Source organism: Wyeomyia smithii, chromosome 3 (genome assembly GCF_029784165.1).
Source record: "Wyeomyia smithii strain HCP4-BCI-WySm-NY-G18 chromosome 3, ASM2978416v1, whole genome shotgun sequence".
Classification (NCBI taxonomy): domain Eukaryota; kingdom Metazoa; phylum Arthropoda; class Insecta; order Diptera; family Culicidae; genus Wyeomyia; species Wyeomyia smithii.
The window spans coordinates 172,251,892-172,275,440 of NC_073696.1; the positions used below are offsets into that span (position 1 = coordinate 172,251,892).

At 38.3% G+C, this 23,549-nt stretch overlaps 1 protein-coding gene across 2 annotated transcripts in view; it reads right to left on the reverse strand.

The window, feature by feature from the left end:
- The window catches only part of LOC129727074 (tetratricopeptide repeat protein 37), a 30,221-nt gene extending 24,115 nt beyond the window's left edge, over positions 1–6,106 (reverse strand). The window contains exons 1-4 of one of the 2 annotated variants that reach the window (XM_055684488.1): positions 5,864–6,106; positions 5,602–5,810; positions 4,029–5,538; positions 3,790–3,974 (exon numbers count right to left, since the gene is read on the reverse strand). In XM_055684488.1, the coding sequence (XP_055540463.1) occupies positions 3,790–3,974; positions 4,029–5,538; positions 5,602–5,810; positions 5,864–5,956 (1,997 nt within the window). In that variant the 5' untranslated portion in view covers positions 5,957–6,106. The remainder of the gene's footprint in view (positions 1–3,789; positions 3,975–4,028; positions 5,539–5,601; positions 5,811–5,863) is intronic. The other variant, XM_055684489.1, reaches the window with a different exon arrangement.
- Positions 6,107–23,549: the final 17,443 nt, after the last annotated feature.

The window sequence follows — 23,549 nt, forward strand, 5'->3', positions numbered from 1 at the left end:
TAAAGGTGAGCAAGGCACCGGGACCGGATGGTATCCCTAACCTGGCGATCAGGCTGGCGATAAAAACGGCCCCCGGGCTGTTCAGGGCAGCCATGCAGAGGTGCCTGGATGACTGTCTCTTTCCGGACAGGTGGAAGCGGCAGAGACTGGTCTTATTGCCGAAGGCTGGGAAACCGCCAGGAGACCCATCGGCATATAGGCCTATCTGCCTGCTGGACACCGCGGGCAAGGTGCTTGAGAGGATCATCCTCAACAGACTGGTGAGGTACACGGAGGGTGTACACGGTCTGGCAAGTAACCAGTTCGGCTTCCGGAAGGGCAGGTCCACGCTGGACGCAATCTCTTCCGTCATCAAGACGGCGGAGGTAGCAATCCAGCGCAAGAGAAGGGGAATACGCTACTGCGCAATCGTCACGCTCGACGTGAAGAATGCGTTCAATAGTGCCAGTTGGGACTCCATAGCGAACGCGCTCAGGAGCATCCATGTACCGGTGTCGCTGTACAAGATTCTGGAAAATTATTTCCAGAATCGAGTACTTGTTTACGACACAGAGGAGGGTCAGAAGTGCGTCCCAATTACCGCAGGAGTTCCGCAAGGTTCTATCCTGGGCCCGGTGTTGTGGAATGTCATGTATGACGGAGTGTTGAAACTCAAGTTCCCTGTAGGGGTTGTGATCGTCGGCTTTGCAGACGACATAACGCTGGAGGTTTACGGCGAGTCCATCGAGGAGGTCGAGTTGACGGCCGCGCACTGTATACGCAAGGTCGAGGACTGGATGCGCTCCAGGAAACTGGAGCTCGCGCATTATAAGACGGAGGTCACGGTTGTGAACAACCGTAAATCGGAGCAACAGGCGGTGGTCAGAGTCGGAGACTGCACCATCACCTCGAAGCGATCCCTGAAGCTCTTGGGGGTTATGGTGGACGACAAGCTCACGTTCGGGAGTCACGTCGACTTTGCCTGTAAGAGGGCCTCATCGGCTATTGCAGCACTATCTCGTATGATGTCCAATAGCTCAGCGGTTTATGGCAGCAAGCGAAGACTTCTTGCCAGCGTGGTTTCGTCCATACTTAGGTATGGTGGGCCAGTGTGGTCCAGAGCGCTAGGTACTAACAGTTACCGTGGTAAACTGGAAAGTACCTACAGGCTCATGTGCCTGAGAGTTGCGAGTGCGTATCGTACGGTGTCATACGATGCAATCTGTGTCTTGTCCAGCATGATGCCTATCAGCATCGCCATCAAGGAGGACAGAGAGTGTTTCGACCAACGTGACACAAGGGGCATACGAGGTACCAGAAGGTCATTCTCGATGCTCCGCTGGCAGCGGGAATGGTCCAACTCCACAAAGGGCAGATGGACGCACCGACTCATACCGGAGATATCCGGCTGGGTCGGGAGACGACATGGTGAAGTGAACTTCTACCTGACACAAATCCTGTCAGGCCATGGTTGTTTCAGGCAATATCTGCACAGGTTCGGACACGCGGTGTCCCCCATGTGTCCCGAGTGCGTGGAGGAGGAGGAGACTGCTGAGCATGTCTTCTTCGTATGCCCCCGTTTCGTAAGAGCGAGGAGCAACATGATGGCTGTGAGCGGGCCTGGCACTACTCCGGACAATCTAGTCCGGAGGATGTGCGACGACCCGGACATCTGGAACGCGGTCTGTGCGGCCGCCTCTCAGATTGTTCTGGAGCTGCAACGTGTGTGGCGGGTCAACCACCAACAGGCCAGTGGTAGCTAATTACCAGTCTCCAGGTAGTAAGCTAGGAGGTTATAAGAGTAAAGAGGGTGCATCACGCACAAAAGCCACTCCCCGACGTAATACTTAACCGTCGTTCCGGGAAGACCAGGGCTGGAGACTGGAGGGGTTTTAGTGGGTCGGGACAGGGATCAGTAGGTGCCTGGGCGAGTGTAACTACCCCAGCATCTCTCCCCTAGTCTCATCCCCACACCCTGAGTTCTCTTCTCAGGTGTCTGTTTGCAGATTTCCCCGCCACCTTTAAAAAAAAAAAAACACACACACACACACACACAAATACAAATACACACACAGACACAAATACACACACAAATACACACACAAATACACACACACAGACACACACACACAGACACACACACACATACACACAGACACACACAAATACACACACACACACACACACACACACACACACACACACACAAATACACACACACAGATACACATACACACAAACACACACACACACACACACACACACACACACACACACACACAAATACACACACACACATACAGAAAATGCTCAGCTCGTCGATCTGAGTCGAGTGATATATGCTATTCGGCCCTTTGGAGCATTTTTATTCTTTCGGTTGATTTCTAGGAGAAAGCCAAAAACCGTACAAATTTGACATCGAGTTTTGAGCTTACAGGTTTCACACAGATTCATTTCAAAGGTCGAGGAGTTACCTGTACATAAACAGTTGCAGCTAAAAGGCGGCAGCAAATGTCGTAATATTTGTCAGTTTTTATGTCATTTAACCCTTAAATGCACTATGTTGTTTTCAAACAACACTACTAAAAACGTTTCAAAGCATTACGTATTTTAGTATTTTTTAGAAATATAATTCTTTAGAACAGCTCTCTAGACTTTAACGAAGAAAACTTAACAGCTGGAAGTACTGTATTTAAATGTTTTGTTTTATTTTTGCAGTCAAAATCTCGGAAACGAAAAAAAAACATGGCGAGATTCCCGACTGGTGTTGATTAGTGAAGTTGTCTGAATTATTAAAAATTATACTAACAAAAGGTCAATTTTAAAGTTACTGCTAACAAAATAATTGTTTAAACTTTATTTTGCCAAAAAGTCAGTGTTGTTAAAAAACAACATTTTTGCACATTAAAAAGTAAATCTTTCAATTTTTGTGAATTTGGGTCAGACTAAACGTTACTTATAGTATAAAGTGGATAAAAAAATGCGCGTGCGATGTTTGAATAGCTGTGGTAAAGCAAACATGAAAAAGCGTTTTCACAGAGAACGCATTAACTGTTTGTGGCTTCAACGCCATTTCACCTTAATGGAGTATACATAATTTACCGTAAAGAGCCCTATTTCTGCGCGGTTCCTAAGGCTGCGCACCTCATATTAAAATGTTAAAAAAAAATCAATTAAAAGCAGATTGTAAAAAAAATGATGTTTGGAAGTGATTTCATATATATTAACTGTTAACTTTCTGCCTATGTTTCCTTTTTTTTACTAAACAGCATCGACATTTTGATACTAAGTGCGCAGAATTAAGAGCCGCGCAGAATTAGGGCGCCTCAGGTATTTATTTTTGGAGTTTTGCAAGTTTGTTTTAAAAGCGATAAAAAACTCACGAAGGATGACGAGGCATATTGGTCAACAAATGCGATTATTTCAAGTTTATTTTCAATGGAAAAGTTGAGTTCTACTTAAAAGCAAAGAAAAGTTGTCATGTTATGCTGTTAGAATTTGAACTTTTTCTTCGAGACAGATTTCACAGCCAAAAGTTAATATACAAGAAAATATTGGGGGCAATACCACGATCCTATTGACAGAACAGTCTCTCCTAAGCCGGGACTCAGGCATACGACGACTGGTAATTATACCAGCGTCGTACCTTCCGTAAGGTACTGAGAGGTTTCAACTTACACTGTGGGTAAGTAACTCAATTATATTATTTAGGAACATTAGGTTTATAAGCTCTAAGCATATAAAATTCCTAATGATATTGAATTCTTTTGAATGTCATTTTCGATTGTTACCTAATCTATCGTAACATACCTTGTGCAGTAATGAACAGCGTGCTGAGCGTGGTCACGACTTTTCCCAATCAATCTTTGATTAAGGTATGAGTAACTAAGACCCAAATGCGATTCGGCTATTCCTTTTATTGCAGGAAAATATTCTTCATTATTTTTAAATAATTTGTTAAACAGTTCTAGAGCTTCGTTATTTTGCTTTAAGATCTAAAAGAAAAAAATATTGTAATTCATTTGGACATATGTATGCTTATAACGAACATTTTTTATGTTTGCCAATTGCAGTATCGGATACGGATTATCAGGATTGAATTCGGTTGTCTTTTCAAATACTCTCATGGCCGAAATAAAGGACCCTCGACCCATGTATGCATCAGCTAGTCCTTCCCAACTCGTTATGTTATTTATGTCATACCTAATGACAGTACGAAAAGCGGCAATAGCTTCATCATACTGCTGCTGCCCAAGATGATGTAAAGCCAGTTGAAGATAAGCCCATGTCGAACTCGGTCCATTACAGAGGTTTACTGAATTACGCAGTAGTTTTGCATTAGACTCCCAATCCGATAAATTTCGATATATTAGACTTAGTAACATAATCGCTTCTCTATGAAATGGATTTAGCGAAACACATTTTTCCAAACATTTTTTTGCTCTCGAAGTATCAGCATTGCGCAAATAAATTTTTCCTAATTGATGAAAGCAGTTAGCAGAAGACGGCTGAAGTTTAGTAGCTTTTAAGGCACACATAAAACTTTGTTCCATGTTTTGTGTTTCAAAATATAACACTGATAACTCTAAAAGATTGTCAAAGGTTTCATCAACACATTTCAAAACTTCTATTGCTTTTAATGGTTTTTTTGTCTTTCTATAATGTAACGCTTCCAAATATTTACACTGATTCTCAGTAACACCCTGCTGTTTTAAATTTTCCAGTAGCTCATCTATGTTGTGAATTCTTCCAAGAAGTAATTGCAATTTAACGCTAAAGAAAGACAAGCTAGGGTTTTTGATTTCGTGCAATGATTCAGTCCAATAAGACATAGCTTCTTCAAGTTTCTCTGGGCTACCATCTTCTATAAGAGCAATGAATAAGTTGACATTAACAAGTTTCAACTGACGATAAATGTTTTCTGCAAGCCCGTATGCCTTCAATTGAAAATATATTTCGGCCAGAACACTCAGACATGTGGGCCAATTTGGATGAATAGAATCTGCTTTTCGTAGCAACTCAGTAGCTTTCGCTGTATCACCTTTTTTGTAACTAAAAATACCTTTAGCTACAAGTGCAATTGCTGATGATGGATTTATTTCTATTGCCGAAATAAAATATGATTCTAATGGTTTCGATAGTAAACTGGAAAGTTTTTCCTCCTCCAGGTGTTGCCCTACATATACATGACAAATCCATTCTAAAGGAGTAACATCACCTTGAAAGCAATCATGCATCTCTGATGCTTTTTTAGCTAGCTTCTCATACATGTTCATGTGAAATAGTAGCTTAAGATATCGCTTGAGTTTTTCATTCAAATATGGATCGTCATGGATATTTGTCTCGTACTCGAGTATTCGTTCCACGAGTTTTTCGTACTTTTTTTCTAGTTTCAAATCCTTGAAAATTATTGATAAGCATTTATACGCAGAATGAACTCTGCTTTCATTGCTTTCCTTTGAATCAATCTCACTTTCAAAAATGTTGACAATCTGATCAATTTGTTCTTCATTGCATGCAATTTTAAGAAGTTTATTGTGCAGTTCTAGATATTTATCTCTGAAAAAAGAGGCATCAATGTAAAACGTGTTAAACTGTAAAACGTGTTTCTTTTTTTGTTACGGAGTAAGTAAGAGTAACCGTTGATATATAGCCGGCAATTCTTTATCGTTGACACAATTTGCTAATCCTTGTAGTGGAACAGTAGGATCACTGCTACAAGCTAAAGCTCTCTTCAAAAAATTCGCTGCTTCCGTCTTATCGGTGTCCTGATAACAAGCTCCCATCAAGAGTAGAGCCATGTAGTGTTTGTCATCCACTTTTAGAATTTTCTTTAAAATAAGTACAAACAGTAACAAAACAAAGCTAACAAATGTAAACTTACATTGCACAATCTAATAGCATCTGAAAAATGTTTCTTTTTGACTGCTTCTCGAGCTTCCTTAAGCAGACTTTTCACATCATTCGAAGACATCATTTAAATTTTCAACTTACTCTAAAATTCAAAATAAAAATAAGTGGTTTTATATTTAGTATTCGCGTTGACGGTGTTGCTGATATTTGTTTGGTTTTTGCATGCGAAAAAGAAGGAAGGAAATATTTTTGCTTTTGTCATCACCAGCGTTGCCAGGTATCCAGATTTTGCTGGATTATCCAGATTTTTGGACATGTATCCAGGTAAACAGCTTTGATGTCAAATTATCCAGATTATTCATGGATGATCCAGATTTTATCCAGATTTTATTTTCTCTGTTCCGCAAAAAGGTCATCACTTCAATTTTGGCGCGAAATTTTGCAATTTTGTCACCTCAAATTTTGCGTACACCAAGACTTTTATCCGAAAAATTAACCTTTCACCCCACGAAATGACTGCCAGATTTTTTCCAGATTTTTATTTTGCCTTTTCCAGATTTTTTAAAAAATGACCTGGCAACGCTGGTCATCACGCACATTTTGACAATTGCATATGAGTGTTCACGTAAGTGCGAACAGCCTTCAAAATCTCTTTCAATGCGAATAACCCGAATATATTCTGTTCATGCTCAAATTGCAATCAGTTAATCGGTTGGCACCGTGGGGAATCTATCTGTCTAATTCGCGACTACGAAGGTGCTGATATTTGTTAAATTTTTGCATGAGAAAAAGAAGGAAGGAAATATTTTTGCTTTTGTCATCACACACATTTTGACAATTGCATATGAGAGTTCGCGAACAGCCTTTAAAATCTCTCTCAACTTCGTAGTCGCGAATATCCTGTAACCGTGACCAACATATTTGGCAACAAGGCGTCCAATTTTTTCCCCTACACGTTCGTTCAATTTTACTCTAAATTGGTTAGAAAGTACTCATTTTTGTATTTTAATTAAAAATGTCAAAAAATGAGTAACATTGATTAACAAAACTACTTTCACTTAGTTTCGTATTTTTTTTGTTTTACTCCCTTTTCGGTAACTGTTCATTCTATATCAGTTAACAGTTTCCTGTTTGTTTCGCTCATCCGTACATGGATTTGGTTTTGAAAGTACTGAAATAAATAGTCACAATAAACAAGATCAGCACTTTGATATATGTACAGCTTTTTACGCACCATAATGGCGGGTGATATAATGCGCGTTCGTAATTTGTGAACCTCTCTGCTTACGTCAGATTCATGATTTCTACAGTTTTGGCAACATAAATGTTGCCAGATTAATTGTTTTTCTTGCAAAACACATGAAGAGTCAAACTGACGTAAGCAGAGTTGTCAAAAGGGTAGGTAACATAATACGAATTTTACAAACAACGTAAATTTACGTAAACCTTAATGTTTTTCCTGGTTTAGGTAAATAATACGCATAGAAATTGGTGAAAACAACGCAACAGGTTGATAAAATGCGAATACTTAATTTTGGGTAAAAGTTTGTACGAAGTCTTTGATATTGATATTGTTGATTCAAGGTATCCGATTTTACCTAAATGATGACTTTCGTGCAGGTACTCAAAAGTAGGTAAATCACTTTTACCTAAAATTACCTTCCCGCACAGAAGGGCTGATTTGCGTCAAAAATACGCATATTTGGGTGTTTTTATTTTTCTGTGTGGATATGAGCCATACACGGTAGGAAAAGAAAACCCATTAATGGGTACTTTTCCAACCATTTCCCCAAAAAGTGAGCCAACCCATTTAATGGGTAAACTCGATTTATCCATACACGGGTACTTTTTCAACCATTTCGCCAAAAAGTGAGCCAACCCATTTAATGGGTAAACTCGATATACTCATTAATGGGTATACCGATCAAACGTCAAAAACTGGGTACAGTTTGAGAAATGAATTTTCTCAAGAAAATGGGTTAAATTTTATCACATTAAATAAAACCTGCATCCATGCAAAAATTGAAATTTTGTGATTATCGAAAAGTGAAATTATATTAATTTATTTGCAAATGTATAGAAATGACTCTTATTTACGAATACAGGAGTATTTTATCTGCTATCATCAATTGTCAGAATCGCAATTTTCTGTAATAAAGAAGAACTCTAACATAGTAAAATTCAACACTTGGTATTACCTACTGTTTACCTTGCAACTTCTCAAACGACGCAGCATCGAGTCTCTTTTTCAGTTCTTTCATGGCAATTATTGACCAATAGTGAACAAAACAGATCATAGTAGTAAAGCACGCGAACAATTCGACAGAGCAAACTAAAAAGACACTTGAAGTATTTTTTCACCCTCTAATGGGTAAAAAATGACTCATTTTTTTCTAAGAATATGTCTTCCTAATGCGAACAGTTTTACCCATTTCATATTTTTAAATTCACCCATTTTTTTAACAGCCGCATATGACAGTAAAAAACGAGTACAGAATTATCCATTAATGGGTTTTCGGGACTCTTACCGTGTAAGTTAAATGAATGTGTGCAGTAGTAGTGAGAGAACAAAACGCGAAGAACATGTAAGTGCACAACAACATCGGACACGTCGCGCTAGTTCGAATAAGTTTTGCGTTTGTTACATTGATTGATATTGATTTGGTAACATATTAATCAAGCTGTTTGAGTGGTCAGATCGTATTCTTAAATCATGGATGAGACGGTAATCACATACAAAAGACATACGTAATACTCAGGAAGAAATCTTACCAAAAAAGTTGGTACAAAATGAACTACTCGAATGGTACCACACACTGAATAAAATCCCTGTTTAAGTAGTTTATGTAGGCAGTGTACCCGCGCAGCCCTGCATTTGTCTCCTTCCCACTCGAAAAATGCTGCATTGATTTTGCAAAGAACTTTTTGACAGACATAAAGCCGCGAAATACAAAATGTTCATTATTTGTCGAGCAGTTGGACAGAACGAGGTACGGAGTACTATGGGGCAACGTGTACCAGAAAAAAAACACCAGTGTTACGTATGTCTTATGCATGTGCGATAATGCTCATTCTTCTTGTAAAATCTCATACATAAGGCATACCTAACACTCAGGAAGAAATCTTCCAAAAAAGTTGGTACAATATGTACTACACACTTAAAATAAAACACCGAATTCGGTAAAATTTTACCGGAATCTCAACAGCTGAACGTTCGGTGAAATCTTCGGTGTTTCCGAAAATTACCGAACAGTTTGTGAAACCACCAACCGAGTGGTCGGTAATTTTCGCAGCTTTTTGGTAATGTTTCAAACCGAGCAGCCAGTAAAATTTACCGAAAGTAACTTTAAAAATGAACAAAAATACCGAACGCACCTGTAAAAAATACCGGTGGCAGAAAAGTCGGTTATAAATGAGCCTGCCGGTACCGTCTAAAATCAAATTAAATCAACCAGATCACTTACGAAAAATGTTAGCGACTCGTACATTCATTAACACTTTCCAAATTACAAATATCCTATGTTTACACACAACAACAATTAAAACAAATCAGCAGCACCAGTAGAAAATATTCGCGTCTTGCACGGTTGCACGTATGAGAAAAATGGCCACCACATTCGCAATTTGGCATTTTTACAGGTTGTTCGGTAAAAAGTTATACAAATTTCGGTGAATGTAAAATTAAGCAAATATTTCGGTAACAGCACATCTGTTCAACTGAAGAACCAAAAACGAGGCAAAATCTCTTTATTTTAAGTATCGACATCTAGCGGTGGAGAGCATGCATTTTACACTCGAAATTTCATCACGCTTATATTCCATTCATTTAACAAAAGGACTGTATGAGCTCTCACCGCTTTTTCATCGAGAGAATCCTTTGTTCTCCCCGGTACTGGTATAGCGAGGGTGCCTTTCCATGATAAACGTACAGTACCACCCGCATACGTGCAACGGTTTTAATGTAGATATATTTTTAATGAATTTCATTGTTGCCCAAGTTGAAAACTGAATATCTTGACTAACGACAATCAATTTTTACATTGTACCTAATGAAGTAAGCAGTGCTTGTACAGCGCGTCTGATATGCATTTCTAGCAATGTTAGGTATAAAAAACGGTACGAGAAATAAATATTGTCGTTGATCGAGAAATTCGGTTTCCAAGTCCAACGAAAATATTCAACTAACAGGTTAAAATAGTTTTAGCAGTCATGAGGTGTACGATCCATGAAAATTTGTTAGACAATGTTTGAATGGTTGAAAGATTTTTAGTTTAATTTGTTTCATTGACGTTGATTGTGAATTGTTACTGAATTTCCACTTTAAAGATCTCTTGAATGCGATCCTGTCTTAACTTGATTTTGATAGATTCAACTGTTCAAGATCACCTTTTTGCCTGGTCATTGAAGCAAAAAAAAATAGTTTTTTGGTACATGTTCAAACTATTGGAGCGAACTGTTCGAACGATGCACTGTAAAATCAATGTAGGATGGAACAGCAAAAAATGAATGCGAAAGCTTGGGTACCGTTTTGCTGCAAAGTTTTGTTCGAAGTTGCATATCTGTTCTGTGGTAACAGTTAACAGAATTTTGGTAAAACTTACAGATCATACGGAACAGTCGTTAATTTGATGTTTTTTTGCAGGAATACCAGTATTATTACACTTTACCGATGGATTATTGTAAAAAAATTACCGAACGACTTTTTTTGGACTAAGTGCGTACTCGAATGGTACCACAGTCTGAATAAAATCACTGTTTGAGTTGTTTTTGAGGGCCGTGTACCTGCGCAGCCCTGCATTTGTCTCATTCCTACTCGAAAAATGCTGTACGATTTTGTAAATAAGTTCTTGACAGTTCCTTATGAGATTTTCTTTGGGGCTCGATAAAGCTGAGAAAAAGGAAATTTATTTTGTTCATTATTTATCGAGCAGTTTGACAGAATGAGGTACGGAGTACTATGGGGCAACGTGTACCAGAAAAGAACGCCAGTGTTACGTATGTCTTATGTATGTGGTAATATAGTCGGTTCCTATATAGCTGGAAGTATACCGAGGAAAAACTGCTGGGTTGTTGGTGGGAAGGGCTCTTAAGTCATAATATCAAAAGGAATTCGTTCATTGTACGATGAAAGCAACCTTGAAGTTAAATACGAGGGCACCTCTCTAACTCCGGACAATATTCACAGCGCTGATGAGCATTTATTCATAATCATGCTTTCGCTAGTGCTGGGCTTTGTCTTCAAGGTGCTCATCAATCAGATGTCATCGCGGCGCAAGGAAGGATCCAATGAGCATAACAATCTGGTAAACTGCAGCTCCTGCCCAACTGTTAACAGAATTGTAGCGCATACATAAGACATACGTAACACTCAGGAAGAAATCCTCCGAAAAAGTTGGTACAAAATAAACTACTCGAATGGTACCACGCTCTGAATAAAATCACTGTTTTAGTTGTTTTTGAAGGCAGTGTACCTGCATTTGTCTCGTTTCTACTCAAAAAATGATGCATTGATTTTGTAAATAACTTTTTAACAGTTTCTTATGGGATTTTCTTTGGGGCTCGATAAAGCCGAGAAAAATAAAATTCATTTTGTTCAGTATTGCAAATTTCCGCTGAAACGCGAATTACAGACAACTTGCAAGCAAAATGCAAACAACTTATACGTCAGATATATCGTATACCAGCATACGAGAGTGAACGCGATAGACTGTATAGATACGATTAACGAAGGCATTCTGTCGCGTTCGCTCTAGTTGACTGGTTTACGATCAATCTGGCGTGCACGTTATCTAGATTTTGCTTGCAAGTTGCCTGTGATTCGCGTTTCAGATGCAATCTGCAATATTTGTCGAGCAGCTGGACAGGACGAGGTACGGAGTACTATGGGGCAACGTGTACCAGAAAAAAAACGCCAGTGTTACGTATGTCTTATGTATGTGATTGTAGCTTCTTTCGGCAAAGCTATCAGTGCGGAAGATACGGAAAAAATATCTAATATTATTTATCAAATTGATAGAAAATAAATCAATAACATTTTAACGATTCTTCTGATGTTGTTTTTAAATTTGAATTTCCGAAATTCTAATTGTTTTCTTTTGCGTAGGGACGTCAAATTGGGTTGTTTAGCTATTTACGGATTTCCGATTTTTATATATCATCTGAAAGAGTGTAATTTTCTGAACAAAACGTGATTTATAAAACTTTATATCGCAGAGAACAAACTAACAGGCGACGAACAAACGGTCTGAAAAAAGTGTGTAAAATTTTGCATGTGTGCCATGAAATCTCCTCCAAATAATACCCCTCGTTATGCTTAATGGTAAAATAAAGTGTGATGTCGCTACCGTTGCTAAACAGACTGTATTTTCATCAGTGTATGTACTTTTCACTCCCGTTGGTACTGACGTTAAAATATATTGGCTATGCCGTTCGCTCTACGGCGACGGTAGCGACATCACATTCTAGTTTACCACTCAGCACGACGGGGGTGTAATTCGGAGAGTATATTTTTGCGCGCGCAATTTGTTTTACACACTTTTTATCGTTTGATTGTTAGTCTGTCCTCTGTCCTCTGCAAAAAGACGCAATGGTTTTTTAGCATGTCGCAATACACAGTATTGTGGCGCTAAAAACACTTAGTGGCCAATGATTCGATAAATTCGATAGTTTTCCAGCTCTTATCGATATTATTGCAATAAGAAGCGTTGTCGTTTTTTGCTGTAGAAATTTTGAATAGTCGTAATTTGTACATACACGCAAAAGTTGGATGGTTCGGAACCAGTCCAAAATTGTGCGTTTTTAGCGCAATTGTTGATGTGGTTTGGAACCAGCACAATGATTGCGTGTTGGGCATAACGCAATCAATGCTCTAGCGTTTTTTCAATGTATTTGTCGGCTCCAAACTACTACACCTAAACAGTTTCAGCTGGTATCAAGCAGCATTGCAAAGCGAGCGAGAAGCAAAACCTTTCTACTTGAAAACGAGATATATGCTACGCTTTCCCCTGAGTAGCAGCAAACACGCACCGACAGTATGAGCACAGACAGACGTCCAAGCAAGAACAACATTGATCAAAATTTCCGTGTAAATTTTCAAAGTAAATTGCGTTATAAATCACTTATACACTAGTGCCGCCTGGTGACCTTATCGCTACAATACATTTTTTTGCTGGTGAACGAGGCTGGCGGTACTGGTAGCGCTATCTGGTTACGGATTGCTACTACAAAAAACTTTACACAAGTTTGGAACTCAGCTTGGACGTCTGTCTGCGGTATGAGTGAGACTGCCCAACAAACAATTTTGTTGAATAACGGCTTGTTATGCTATAGTTAAACCGAAATCCACTGAATAATAGTTTATTAGGCTGTAAATCAACCAAATTGTTTGTTGGGTAGCAACACTGGCATCAAGTATGTACAGAACGGGTGCCTCGCTCATTTCGTAAAACGACGAGACATCGTCTTGCGCGTCGCAATCCGAACCGAAAAAGAAGCGAAAGAGCAACCTGCAAATTATATGTGACGTATCTAGTCTCGTCGCACGTACATGGAAAATCTACGAGCAAGGGAGAAAGAGTAGTCACTAACACACTCGGTGTGAGAAACAAAGTGTCGGTATACATATGATACATATTCTGATTTCAATCTATGACAATGTATTCGCAGTACAACTGCTGCGTTATCCTTTTCAGACATTTATTGTGCGATTTTAGTGCAAAATTTGTGCTGATCGGGAAGTACAATGATTGTACAAGGCTTGAACTTTTCCGTGTACTCGTCAATTTTATTCAATCTCAGTTCATATTTGCGATAAATTTGTTTGTTTTGGTGTTGATATGAAAAAAAAATACACAAACCTCACAAAAACAGTGTTACACCGTTGCATAAACAGCGACTCTACTATTTGTGAGAATTTTCATGCGTCTGGCAGCTTTCCCGGAAAAAAATTAACGATGTATTTTGTGGTGAGAACAGTAAATGGACAATATTTTTTGTTGGAACCTTAAAAAACATGTTATTTTTACTGTAAGCTCACGAACGTTTTTTTTTATTACCATGTTTTAACAATGTTTATTGTTGTTGTATCTATCGTCAGTGACTTCTAAATGTATGGGAAAAGTGCCTGAAAAAATGCTGTTAAGATACATAACAACCCCCCTTTTTCTTGGTAAAAATGGCATAAACAATGTATTTTGTTGTTCTGGACAATGATATTTAATGTAAAAACGATGTACTTACAATGAAAAACATAGTTGAATTATGGCAAAACCACATACATAAGACATACATAACACTCAGGAAGAAATCTACGTAACACTGGCGTTTTTTCTGGTACACGTTGCCCCATAGTACTCCGTACCTCGTCTTGTCAAACTGCTCGATATATAATGAACAGAATGAATTTTCTTTTTCTCGGCTTTACCGAGCCCCAAAGAAAATCCCATAAGGAACTGTCAAAAAGTTATTTACAAAATCAATGCATCATTTTTTGAGTAGGAACGAGACATATGCAGGGCTGCGCAGGTACACTGCCTTCAAAAACAACTCAAACAGTGATTTTATCCAGAGTTTGGTACCATTCGAGTAGTTCATTTTACCAACTTTTTTGGAAGATACCTTCCTGAGTGTTACGTATGTCTTATGTGGTAAAAATATGTACAATTACAGAAACTTTTTAGGTTTTTTGATGTTATTTTTTTCGGGTTGACTATGATCAATTATCTTCTAATACCAATATAGTTAACTTACGTGAAATCATGAAGAAAAATTGAAAATGACAGAAGCGCTAGTCACCTTTTCGACCGCAAGGGGCGCCACTTCTGATTTTGTTCTACAGGACATTCGAAAAAGAATAACTTTTGACAATAATATTACCCAAATGGGTACACTGAAAAAATGCACATATTATTGTGAATTTTATAATGAGAATAAAGTTCGCTTATGTATGAGGCAGTACATGGGTGACGTTTCACGGTTGGTATGTTTGTTTGTGTTATTGGTTTTGTCCAAAACAGAACCGAACACAAAATCTTAATGTCTGCAAAAAAATCAAGAGTTGTGTTAAGAATGGATGAAAAAGCATGCAGGTATATTGTTCGCATAAAGTACTCAAAGTTCATTATTGAGGTTAAGAAAGTTCTAGCAATTTATTTCAAAACATTATTTTTAGAAGATTTCATCGTTACGAGTGTTTTGAGTATTTGACATTTAATATTCAACCAAGCACAAACGAGCCGTGTATTCTCTACTAATTGGTACAGAGCGGAAGGTTGCGGGCTCGAATCTCAGTACAACCAGGTCATTCGTTGTTAAGTATATTATATACAAGATTCAACTACACGCTCGTTCAATTTTACACTAAATTGATCAGAAAGTACTCACTTTCGTATTTTGATTCGAAATGTCAAAAAATGAGTAATATTGATTTACGAAACTGAGTAAGTTTCACCTAGTTTTCGTATTTTTTTGTGTTGCTCACTTTTGGGTGACCGTTCAGTTTATATCAGTTTGCTGTAAACAAAAGCTACACACTTAAAATAAAACACCGAATTCGATAAAATTTTACCGGAATCTCAACAGCTGAACGTTCGGTGAAATCTTCGGTGTTTCCGAAAATTACCGAACAGTTTGTGAAACCACCAACCGAGTGGTCGGTAATTTTCGCAGCTTTTTGGTAATGTTTCAAACCGAGCAGCCAGTAAAATTTACCGAAAGAAACTTTAAAAATGAACAAAAATACCGAACGCACCTGTAAAAAATACCGGTGGCAGAAAAGTCGGTTATAAATGAGCCTGCCGGTACCGTCTAAAATCAAATTAAATCAACCAGATCACTTACGAAAAATGTTAGCGACTCGTACATTCATTAACACTTTCCAAATTACAAATATCCTATGTTTACACACAACAACAATTAAAACAAATCAGCAGCACCAGTAGAAAATATTCGCGTCTTGCACGGTTGCACGTATGAGAAAAATGGCCACCACATTCGCAATTTGGCATTTTTACAGGTTGTTCGGTAAAAAGTTATACAAATTTCGGTGAAAGTAAAATTAAGCAAATATTTCGGTTACAGTTAACAGAATTTTGGTAAAACTTACAGATCTTACAGAACAGTCGTTAATTTGATGCTTTTTTGCAGGAATACCGGTATTATTACACTTTACCGATGGATTATTGTAAAAAAAATTACCGAACGACTTTTTTTGGATTAAGTGTGTAAGCATTTAACAGTTCCCTGTTTGTTTCGCTTATTCGTACATGGATTTAGTTTTGAAAGTACTGCAACGAATAGTTTACAATAAAATAATAATCCGCTTTTTGATATATGAGCCACAAGTCAAATAAGTGTAAGTGTGTGCTGCAGTTGTGAGGGAACGAAACGCGAAGAATGAGTGCATAAAAACATCGGACACGTCCGCTTGTTCGAATAACTTCTGTTTTTGTTACATTGATTTTGTAACATATTGATCAAGCTATTTGAGTGGTCCGATCCATATTCTTGAATCATGGATGAGACGGTGATGCTAATTCTTTTTGTAATACTAGTTGGTTCCTGTATAGCTGGAAGTATACTTTTAATCGTGATGCTGTTAAAGGAAAAACTAAAAATGTGTATATGTTTGGTGCTAGGTTGTTGGTGGGAACAGCCCTTACAGTCATAATACCAGAAGGAATTCGTTCCTTGTACGATGGAAGCTCGGATGGAAGCAATCTTGAAGTTAAATACGTGGGCACCTCTCTAACACCGGACAATAAACACAGCGCTGATTTATCCACATTTGGGCTCTCCCTAGTGCTGGGCTTTGTCTCCATGATACTTGTACCGAGTTGTAGCTTTTTTACGCGAAGCAATCCGAAAGATGATAATATTATAAAATATCAATAGTTAGGTAACTTGATGGGAAATAAATCTACAACATTTTAACGATTTTTCTTACGTTGTTTAAATATTTTAATTTCCGAATTTCCTTATGTTTTCTTTTGCGTAGGGACAGGGCTACCATCCGTCCCGATTTAGCGGGACATGTCCTGATTTTGGAGTCCTATTTGGGCGTCCTGATTTATTTTTTATATTATAACATTTGTCCTGATTTTCATAACATATCTAATTTTGTTGTAAGCTAATAAGCAGAATTTTTGAAAATTGCTCAATAAGTGTTTTCGATCCATGTCGCAACGCTCACTGCAATCGATTTTTTTTTTCCATTGTTTAAAACTCAGTATAGTTATAAGAGGATCCGTTAACGCGTTGACTGTTACCATTAAGTATCTGGCATTTGTTAAGTTTAAGTTGAAACAGTTCACGTGTGTTGAATTTTTAAAGCATCTACTAATGCGTAACAATTCGAAGTGGCTTGATAAAAGTGGAGATATACTCATTTTTTTAATAAGTATTTTTCCACACGGATTTTCGAATTACGGTTTTTTTCACGCGGATTTTTGAATTACGCGTTTTTCCACGAGGTACATATCTCCGCGTAAATAAAAACTGAGTGTATTTTAAGTAAATAAGAAGAGTGTTATATTGTATTTTAAAGGGTAAATCACATATTATGTGTTATATTTGCTCATACTTTGAAGAATAGAATGGCTTAGTCAAATTGGTGCCGAGAAAAGGTGTCCTGATTTCTAACTTCGACCAGATGGTATCCCTACGTAGGGTAGTCAAATTAACGAAACTGAGTAACAGTTACTCAGTTTGGCTGATTCATGCTTTTTTTTTAAATGAGTAAGTAGTACTCAGTTTTTGACATTTATCTATGCTACTCAAAAATGAGTAACTACATGGTTACTCTGTTTAAGGTAGATCCACTTTTAACGAAATTGAGTCAAAATTTACCCAATTTAGAGTAAAAACGGCCGAACGTGTAGGAACAATGTTGATATAACCCTAAGGAGAGACAACTGGGTATAGATTTGCATCCACTTTGGGAACCACTCGCTGATTGGCTGAAATTGAAAACCCCGAGTGCGTTAAAATTTATCATCAGGTTTGCTGGCAGTGTTGCTGAGCAACATTGTTCGTTGTTTTGATTTATGTTTTCTTAATGATGTCACCTGTTACAATCTAAAATAATTTAGAGTGAACATTAAAAAAAAGTACAAAGCGTACAAATACGGGCGTAGTAAGAGATCCGACATGGATCATCACTAAAATCAATTACCAAAAGATCCAAAAGTGCGCAAGGAGTTATTACGGTTCTGCGTGAAGCATAAGAACAGCATACCGCTGCTCGATGTCGGGAGTAAATAGTGTAGTGTGAGCTTATTTCTTTCCGTTCTGGATTAAGTTTGGAACATACCTGTTGAGGCATATTGCTTGTGCGGAGAGTACAATTCAGATGGGCCATTGAATGAATCTAATCATTGATGGATAACACGTTCGATTTTAAGTATATAAAAGATGCAGATTCTCCGGTAACCCTCAGACGGTAAAACTATCGCCTACAGGAGGAAATGTGCATAATGGTGATAAATAGCATTAAAATATTCAAGTATTTTCCGAGTGAATGGCATCACTTACGAAAAATACAACAGGGATCATCGAGGTGGATGAGGAAGAATAGTAAGAAGCCAGATGTCGCCCCTTAGATATAACCCTACACTAGCGCGTCGTCGTAGGTTCCTCCTTTTAACTTTTCTAGTTCGGTATTACGTACGAAATCTGCAATAAGTAATTTTTTCACATGATTTGTCATTGTCAACTAAGTGTAAAATTGAGCATTTTCAGTTTCTTGTGTAAGAGCCATAGTTTTTTCTTTTTTGTTCTTTCACAAAAAAAAATAGAATGCAGGGTATAGACCATTTTACGAGACGTTTGGGAACTCAATTCATGAATGAAATTTTGACAGAAAGCTCGGAACCGCTGACATAACGTACGTAAAAGCAGCATCAATATCAGCAGGATCCGTGACACATGTCAGTTCGTAAAATGGTCTATTTTTAAGAAAAAGGAGAAGCAACACCCGCAACTGACAGACATCTCAAACACTGGTAAAAAAGTGCTGTATATATATATTCCTTAAGGAATAGCACTCGATACACGTTCAACTGGGGATAGCTAAATGTTCGTAATTGAAACACAAAAATATCCGAATAAGTTTTATTCTCTACACTTCATTAGTTTTTTTCCCTCGTAGGAGCTTATGACCACTGCTACCATTAGTTAGATATATTGTGGTAATAATAATGTTGTTTATTGATAATAATTAGAATTAAAAAAAAATATTGTGGTATACTCCGCGTTAATATATATGCGCTGTCAGTTCGTACCATCACTATGGGTATCAGTGACGGTCGCCCTAGGACTCTGCATTTCCCCCCAAGAAGGAATGCCCTCTTTGATAGAGTTCATTACCTTTGTTAGTTCAGCATTCCATACCTAAGGACACCTTTTCAACAAATACGCAGTCTTTGCTGAAATAATGCGCCGCATTGGCACAGTAGGTGTTCCGAAGTTTCAACTTCAAGATTACAGAAGCAACATATGTCTTCTGTCAGTTTACCTATTTTTTTAAGGTGATACCTACTCGAACAGTGTCCAGTCAGTAGGCCAGTCAACGTACTCAGATCAGCTTTATTTGTACTGAGGAGGTTGCGGGTGATTCTATTACAAGGTGTAATGAATAGTTTAGATTGTCTTGCATTGGAGGTAGCCCTCCAGTTGGCACCAATCATCATTACTTTCCAGCCTCTGAGCTCTGATATCAGGCAGGATGTAGAAACCCCACAGAATGGCTCCGATCTGACGAATGCAGTTGAAGAACCAATTTTTGCTAAGAGATCGGCTTTTTCATTTCCTTCTATACCACAGTGACCAGGCACCCAGTATAGATTTACATCGTTTGTTACAGTCAGTTGTCGTAGGGATAAAATACAATCCCAAACTAACTTCGACTGGCATGTGTAGACTTTAAGTGCATTAAGAGCTGCTTGACTATCAGAGAAAATACAGATATTGGCATATCTATATTTTTTCTAGCCAAACAAATATTTGTGCATGTTAGGATAGCATTTATTTCAGCTTGAAGACTGTGGGCCAAAAAAACGATCAGTTGAATAACTTCTTTAGTTGTTTCTGCTGCTAGCTGTGAGAGACTAGTAATGACTAGTCGTGCATTCCTTCTGGATAAACCTAATCGCGTTGCGAAATCCTGCGTAACTAATGACACCTGCGATCCAGAGTCGATAAGCACTCGAGCCACATGTAGTGTGCCATTCTTTCCTTTGATTTTCACTAAACCCGTTGATAAAATATTGATGACACGAGTTGTGTGAAGCTTTAGAACTTCCGTTAGTTCACCAGTGCAGGCTACCATCTGATTGGTACTGCTATCATCGAATTGATTGCGTGATGCAGGCTCCTTCGCCCAGAAGGGGTTGTTTCCTTTGATTGAGCCGATTGACATAACATATTGTGATGTCTTTGCTTACATTCATCATTTCAAACAGTTAGAACAAAGTCATGATTTCTGAACAAATTCTCGTCGTGCATCTGTATCAAGGGTCCGAAAGACTGGGCAGCTGTATATCAAACTGTTTTTGCCTCGCGTTTCGCGCACTGTTGTAAAACTGTTTTAAAACTTTGAAAGGCTTTTTCCTTTGCTGGTGGCTGCCTTTGTTGTTTACTCTTGTCCTTTCTATCCAAATTAACGTGAGACGATTTTGTTCCTAGAGCAGAAAAGATTTCCAGTGAATCGCATCTGTCCTGTAGAAACTTCAAAAACTCCTCGGAACATGGATTATCTATAAATATAACTTTCTGGGCCTACAGTGACCTTGTTTCTTTGTCAACCTTTCCGAGCAGCAAATGAATCAACCACGGATCTCTTGATTCATACTCTGCTCCAAGAGCTTTCAGTTGTCTTATGACGTCATCGGATGATGTAACCAATTTCCGTAGTCCACCTGTGTTTGAATTCGTAACAGCCGGCTGCTCAACAAATTCCCGTACGAGGGAATGAACAACGTATTTTGTCTCGTCCTAGTGCTCCTTCAGTTTCGTCCAGACAGGTTCATAATTAGCATCTGTTATGGGAAAGGCACTGATGAGGCTTTTTGCTTCCCTGTCAAGGTATGTAAGCAAGTACTGTAATTTTAACGTATTGCTTATATTTTCTCAATTATGAATTCCGGTTTCAAAAAAAATCCTTGAAACTTCGCAACTCTTTTCTGTCACCTTTGAAAATTGGAATAGTGAACATTGGTATCCTTACATTCGCGTTCGGGTTTAGTGTTGGAGCACCATCAATACAGCTAACTCACCTAGATTAGTTGAAACTGCAGCTTGAGCCTGAAGGAAACGTTCCTGTGTTTCCACAAGCGATCGTATAGCCGATTCAAAATCATCTTGCAAATCAGCTACCGAACTGGGTGGGCCCTTGATCGAATCCAAAACTGTTGCGTAGATTGTTTTTATCTCATAATAAATGCGCTTGAACTCCATCCCACAGACAAACAGACGTGCCACTCGATGACGATTTCATCGACCAGAAAAAAAACTATTATTTTGAAATTTTGCTTAGTGGGCAATAATGCCGCTAGTGTCGTTATAATCAAGCGTGTACACCATAGAGATACTCAGAGAGATAAGCGATGAAAAAAACCTCCAATTTGGCAACTAGGTTTCACATGTCGGAGGTGCCAGATCTTTTCTCAAATCACAATGTTGACTAACTTTTTCATTCGACTCGTATAACTGATGGTGGTGGTGGAAGTTTTAGGGAATAATAAAGTGCATCACAAAAACCGCGGAGGTGTTAAATTTTATGTTTATGTTTAATTTTATATGTTTTCACCATAATTGATCATTATTTTGTTGACCATACAGAAGGTTTGTGAACCACCCACCTCCCTGACACGTTCGTAGCCTGTGCTTCTATATACGCGGGAATGAAATGGCATACTACACTGCCGTGCTTCATACTGCTATAAACGGCGACATCGCTAGATTAGGCAACACTGAACGGGAGTAAAAAGCACGTCAGATGTCTTTCCTTTGCGACCATTATTGTTTGGGGCTCGGCATCGAGGGGTTCGCCATAATGGGGGTACTGTCAAACTATAGGTAATGAGATTACGGTGTCAGGGAGGTGGAATCACCAGTTAAAAATTACTGTAATAAAGCAATTTTGGAGCATTCTTAATTCATTGTTTAGCAATTAAACATGAAAAACGTGTGAAAAAAACAAACAAATATATCCTTAATTGTACCTGATTGCAACACCTTTCAATGTGTTATCTTTCATGTTCGTTTGGCTCGGATTTTGACATTCTCTTCGCATATCTCTCTCTCTCTCTGAGTATTGCTAGTACACCCATTAGCAAAGACAAAAACTATTTTACGAGAATAAGCAATAAGCTCACATGGTGGCGCATGAGTGTAACGTTTCGAATAAGGACGAAGATTTTTCAGAATTTTTCTTCGAAGAAGCACGTCTGTTTGTCTGTGTCCATCCGATAGTTTAAAATCGTAGAAATTTCTTGGAGGGATTCCGTGGCCATTTTAATATCCGTTTGTGCTTCTTCAAAGGCCGAAGGAGTATCCAGCAGCTTCTCTAATCGCTCGATGATTTCCGATTCATGCGGGTGACGATTTTGGATAGCTTTTGCCACCTCATATTTCCATTGCAATTTCGCGAATAATGTATCTCGTTTTTTCACTGCTTGTTCCATTGCGCCGCTCGTCTGAATTATCCGGGTGTTAAGGACCAATTTGTAGGCGATAATAAACAAGCTACTGGATAGCAATTTGCAAATAAAAGATCACTTTCTAAAATAACACGTGGTTTATTGTTTCTCTTGGTAATGCATGTGTACGCTCTGAAACTTTGTATGGAATGAAGAATGAGAAATCTCGCGTAATTTTCCAAAGCGACCTATCTAACATTGAGAGACTCTCTTTGTTTACTTTCTTATTGATCAATAAATATGTTATTTTTTCCATATTTCATAACACTCAATGCATAGTAAGCAAGACAGTATTACTCTCTCTCTCTCTCTCTCGATGAAGCGGAAGAAAGCTTAGAAAATATATATAATGACGACGTAATTAACGAAACAAAGTGAGAGAGGAGAGAATCTTTCATTGTTACTTAGGTCCCTTTGAAAAATTACGCGAGAAATGATGATGCAATCCAGCGTTGCCATGTCAATTTTTTCTAAATCTGAAAAAAGCAATTGTGAGGTGAGGTATTTTTTTCGGATAAAATTCTTGGGGTACCCACCCTCGTTTGAAGTGCTTAACATTTGAAGTGACAAAAATGCAAAATTTTGCGCTAAATTTGAAGTGATGACCTTTTTGCAAAACAGAGAAAATGAAATCTGGATAATTTATGAAAAATCTGGATAATTGAGCATCAAATCTGTCTACCTGGATTCATGTTCAAAAATCTGGATACCTGGCAACGCTGATGCAATCCTACTTGCTGTTGCATGTTCCAAGTTTGGCAACTCTGTCCGATATTTCGTCGAGGGGTGAATCAAACTAAACGTGTACAATATCGAAAAATAAGAAGTGCTTCAGGCGTTTACGTCAAAGTGCCAGCCCCTGGCAGTACTGTTCTGTAATATAGACCATTTTACGAGACGTTTCTGAACTCAATTCAAGAATGAAATTTTGACAGAAAGCTCGGAACCGTTGACATAACGCACGTAAAAGCAGCATCAATATCAGCAGGATCCGTGACACCTGTCAGTTCGTAAAATGATTTT